The sequence below is a fragment of the Hylobates moloch genome, unplaced genomic scaffold, assembly GCF_009828535.3.
Source record: "Hylobates moloch isolate HMO894 unplaced genomic scaffold, HMol_V3 SCAFFOLD_4704, whole genome shotgun sequence".
Taxonomy (NCBI): domain Eukaryota; kingdom Metazoa; phylum Chordata; class Mammalia; order Primates; family Hylobatidae; genus Hylobates; species Hylobates moloch.
This window is the reverse complement of record NW_026656979.1, coordinates 1-4,704: the sequence shown is the minus strand read 5'-3', so window position 1 is coordinate 4,704 and position 4,704 is coordinate 1. Positions and strand designations below refer to the sequence as shown.

The 4,704-nt window shown below is 55.1% G+C and overlaps 1 protein-coding gene across 1 annotated transcript; it reads left to right on the top strand.

The window, feature by feature from the left end:
* Positions 1–618: 618 nt before the first annotated feature.
* Positions 619–2,431, top strand: LOC116465368 (putative POM121-like protein 1; the record flags this gene model as incomplete). Its single annotated transcript, XM_032148463.2, has 1 exon — positions 619–2,431. A coding segment is annotated over one exon (1,654 nt), but the record flags the coding sequence as incomplete, so codon positions are not given.
* Between the last annotated feature and the right edge of the window lie 2,273 nt (positions 2,432–4,704).

The window sequence follows — 4,704 nt, the reverse complement described above, 5'->3', positions numbered from 1 at the left end:
TGTGTGTGTGTGTGTGTGTGTGTGTGTGTGTGTGTGTGTGTGTGTGTCTGTGACGAAGTTTCGCTCTTGTTGCCCAGGCTGGGGTGCAATGGTGCGATCTCAGCTCACTGCAATCCCCGCCTGAGCAGGAGAACAGGAATCTTCAGCGATCCACGGGCAGATCTGCAGCCATTGTTGGTACCTCTTCTTCCCGCGTCCTTTGTGCCCGCGTCTCTCCTTCCAGTACCTATTGCATGCCCCCCCACGTCCGCCTCCCGCCATTGCCAGCAAGTGCGTTGCGCGGGTACCTTGCTGCGTTAAGGTCGCTCTGTCACTGGCGCCATTATGTGCACACGCAGCCACTCCCTCAGGTTTAAAAGGCGCGTTGCCCCGCAACATAAAGGTCGCTCTGTCACTGGCGCCATTATGTGCACACGCAGCCACTCCCTCAGGTTTCCTAGGCGCGTTGCCCGGCCACATAAAGGTCGCTCTGTGACTGGCGCCATTACGTGCACACGCACCCACTCCCTCAGGTTTAAAAGGCGCATTGGCCGGCAACACAGCTCATTGCTGGCTTAGCCTTTGGCCAAGTTGGTAGCTCGACGCGGACGCTCAGAGCCCACCTCTGGAGAGCTGAAGCATCCGACCGATCCCCACTGCTCCCAGGAGCGGTTACCTGGGCACTCTGTGCCCCTTATTCCTGTCTGGGCCCAGGCCGAGGACCTGCCAGTGGGGCTCAATTGCCTGGAGCCCGTTCAGCCCATCCCCCAGTTCGCTTTGCTTGTGGGATCTCCCCGTTACTCCTGCCCCTGGTCTGAGTGGCAGGCCATCTTACAAGCACCGGGACACTTCGCATCAGTGGTGTCAAGACAATCCTTCCGTGATCCTGCAAGCCCTGTCTTCCTTCCGGGATCAGCAAGCCAGTGCTGTGTGCTCCGAATTCCAGGGCATCCTCCAGCTGAGCCACTGCACGGAGCACAAGGACTCTCTGTGGGGCCCAGGAGCAGGAAGTCACCCCTTTGGGGCCCACAACACCCGGCTGTCCCCAGACTCGTCACCAGGGAAGGTAGTGTTGAGGGCCCTCAGGGAGGGCAGGGCAGGGATGCCTGAGCAGGACAAGGACCCCAGAGTCCAACGATTTGATGATCACGGAAGGGTCCCCGGGGTGACCGGGGATGCACGGAGTGCATTTCGGCCCGTGCGGGACAATGGAGGCCTCTCTCCCTTCGTGCCCAGGCCCGGGCCTCTGCAGAGAGTCCTCCATGCCCAGAGGCCTGAAGTCAGCGATAAGGAGAGGTCCCAGACCTCCTGCACCAGCTCATGCACAAAACGCAACGCCATCTCGAGCTCCTACAGCTCCACGGGAGGCTTCCCGTGGCTAAAGCGGAGGAGGGGGCCAGCCTCATCCCACTGCCAGCCGACCCTCAGTTCCTCAAAGAAGGGCAGTGAGGACAGACCTCAGGCTGTCTCTTCAGGTCACACTCAGTGTGCACCAGGGCAGACACTCGCCCGCAGGAATGGCTCCCCCAGATCCCAGGCCTCTAGGCCCCGTGGATGCAAGTTTCCCCTGCTGCCACGCAGGCGAGGGGAGCCTCTGAAGGTGCCACCTCCCGTAGAGCTGGGGTTCCGGGTCACTGCTGAAGACCTGGACCGGGAGAAGGCTGCGTTCCAGCAGATCAACAGTGCACTGCCGGTTGAGGCCAAGGCCATCTCGGACTGCAGACCCTCAAGGCCTTCCTACACTTCGTGCTCACTTGCAACAGGGGCTTCTGGTCTGCCTTCTGTTTCTAAAGCACCCACTATGGATGCACAGCAGGAGAGACACAAGCCCCAAGACGGCCTGGGCCTAGTGGCCCCCCTAGCTTCTGCTGCAGGGGCCCCCTCTACAGCTCCTGCTGCAGGGGCCCCCTCTACAGCTCCTGCTGCAGGGGCCCCCTCTACAGCTCCTGTGTTTGGGATGCAGCACATACCACCAGGCTCCCTCCTGTTCATCTCCTCATTTCCCCTTCCTCCCACCTTTTTCTACTTCTGGGACTCAGCCCAGGTCCTCTGGCTGATTGCTACACCCTTCGGCTCCTCATTTCCCCTTCCTCCCACATTTTTCTACTTCTGGGCCTCAGCCCAGGTCCTCTGTCTGATTGCTGCACCCTTCCCAGCTGCAAGCATGGACGGAAGCATTTCTGGAGCCAGTTCCAGCCCTCCACCCACGCCCATGGAAATTGACAGTAGTGAGGCGGACGGAGCTCCGCATTCCCTCAGAAGAAACCCTTTAAAGAGAAAGGCCAATTGGTAACAGGGCATGAGGGGGCCTGAACACCAGGGGGCCCCCAGGCAGAGCACTTCCATGGTGACCGCGGGACCTGGCACAGGGAGCAACTCTGTTGGGTGGCACTTTTGTTTTTTTTGTTGTTGTTGTTTGCCAGATGCCAAATAAATATTTTTATTAACTTTCTTTCTGTACTTCACTTTTGTGTCATCAACATTTATGGCATTAACCTAAACAGAAGCCTCAGTCAATTAAAGAATAGAAAAGATAAACATTTTTAGAACTGCAAAGCGTGTTCTAAGAGTTTCTTGGCCATTTTACTTTTCTTTGATTCCTTAGTTTTATCGATCTTTTGGGTTTTCTCGAGAGATTGGGTCATGGGATAATAGTGAGAGAAGGTCAGCAGTAAACAGAGGTCCCTGCGGCCTTCCGCAGTGTTCGTGTCCCTGGGTACTTGAGATTAGGGAGTGGTGATGACTCTTAACGAGCATGCTGCCTTCAAGCATCTGTTTAACGAAGCACATCTTGCACAGCCCTTAATCCATTTAACCCTGAGTTGACACAGCACATGTTTCAGAGAGCACGAGTTTGGGGGTAAGGTTATAGATTAAGAGCATCTTAAGGCAGAATTTTTCTTAGTACAGAACAAAATGAAGTCTCCTATGTCTACTTCTTTCTACACAGACACAGTAACAATCTGATCTCTCTTTCTTTTCCCCACATTTCCCCCTTTTCTTTTTTTTTTTTTTTTTTTTTTTTTTTTGAGACGGAGTCTTGCTCTGTGGCCCAGGCTGGAGCTCAGTGGCGCGATCTCCGCTCACGGCAAGCTCCGCCTCCCGGGTTCACGCCATTCTCCTGCCTCAGCCTCCCGAGTAGCTGGGACTACAGGCGCCTGCCACCATGCCCGGCTAATTTTTTTGTATTTTTAGTAGAGACGGGGTTTCACCGTGGTCTCGATCTCCTGGCCTCATGATCCGCCCGCCTCGGCCTCCCAAAGTGCTGGGATTACAAGCGTGAGCCATCGCGCCCGGCCTCCTTTTTTTTTTTTTTAAGATAGAGTTTTGCTCTTGTCCCACATGCTGGAGTGCAATGGCGCGATCTCAGCACCTGCTGGCAATGGTGGGAGGCTGAGGGACGTTCTCGGGATAGGTACTGGAAGGAGAGGGGCGCGCACAAAAGACACAGGAAGGCCAGGCGCGCACAATGGCTGCAGATCCGCCAGTGGATCGCTGAAGATTCCTGTTCTCCTGCTCAGACCGGGATTGCAGTGAGCTGAGATCGCACCATTGCACTTCAACCTGAGCAACAAGAGCAAAACTTCGTCACACACACACACACACACACACACACAAATGCGCGCGCACACACACACACACAAAGAAAGAAAAAATAGTGGCCAGGTGTGGGGGCTCACGCATCCCAGCACTTTGGGATGTCAGGGCGGGCGGATCAGGAGATTAGGAGTTGGAGACCAGCCTGGCCAACATAGTGAAACCCTGTCTCTAGTAAAAATACAAATTTAGTCAGACATGGTGGCACGCGCCTGTAGTCCCAGCTACTCGGGCGGCTGAGACAGGAGAATCACTTGAACCCGGGGGCGGGGCAGGGATTGTGATGCGCCGAGATCGCGCCACTGCACTCCAGCCTGGGCAACACAGCCAGACTCTGTCTTTTTTTTTTTTTTTTTTGAGACGGAGTCTTCCTCTGTCGCCCAGGCTGGATTCCAGTGGCCTGATCTCAGCTCACCGCAAGCTCCGCCTACCGGGTTCATGCCACTCTCCTGCCTCAGCCTCTGGAGTAGCTGGGACTACAGGCGCCCGCCACCACACCAGGCTAATTTTTTGTATTTTTAGTAGAGACGGGGTTTCACAGTGTTAGCCAGGATGATCTCGATCTCCTGACCTCGTGATCAGCCCGCCTCGGCCTCCCAAAGTGCTGGGATTAAAGGCGTGAGCCACGGCGCCCGGCCGAGACTGTGTCTTAAAAATAAAGGCCGGGCGCGGTGGCAGTTTGATTGGCAGAGGCGGGCGGATCACGAGGTCAGGAGTTGGAGACCAGCCTGGCCAACATAGCGAAACCCCGTCTCTACTAAAACTACAAAAAATTAGCCGGGCGTGGTGGCGGGCGCCTGTAGTCCCAGCTACTCCGGTGGCTGAGGCAGGAGAGTGGTGTGAACTCGGGAGGCGGAGCTTGCAGTGACCGGAGATCTCGCCACTGCACTCCAGCCTGGGTGACAGTGCGAACCTCCGTCTCAAAAAAAAAAAAAAAAGAGAGAGAGACAGAGAGAAAAAGTTTATTAATTTAATGCACTTTTATGCCTGTGTTCTTCAATTTCCTTAGGAAACACCCACACTTGAGAGCTGGGACTGTGGCCCTGATTGTGGACATGAAATATATGATTTCTTGCAAAAATTGACAGTGAATAATTACGATTTAGTTGAGCTAGAAATCCATTTGGT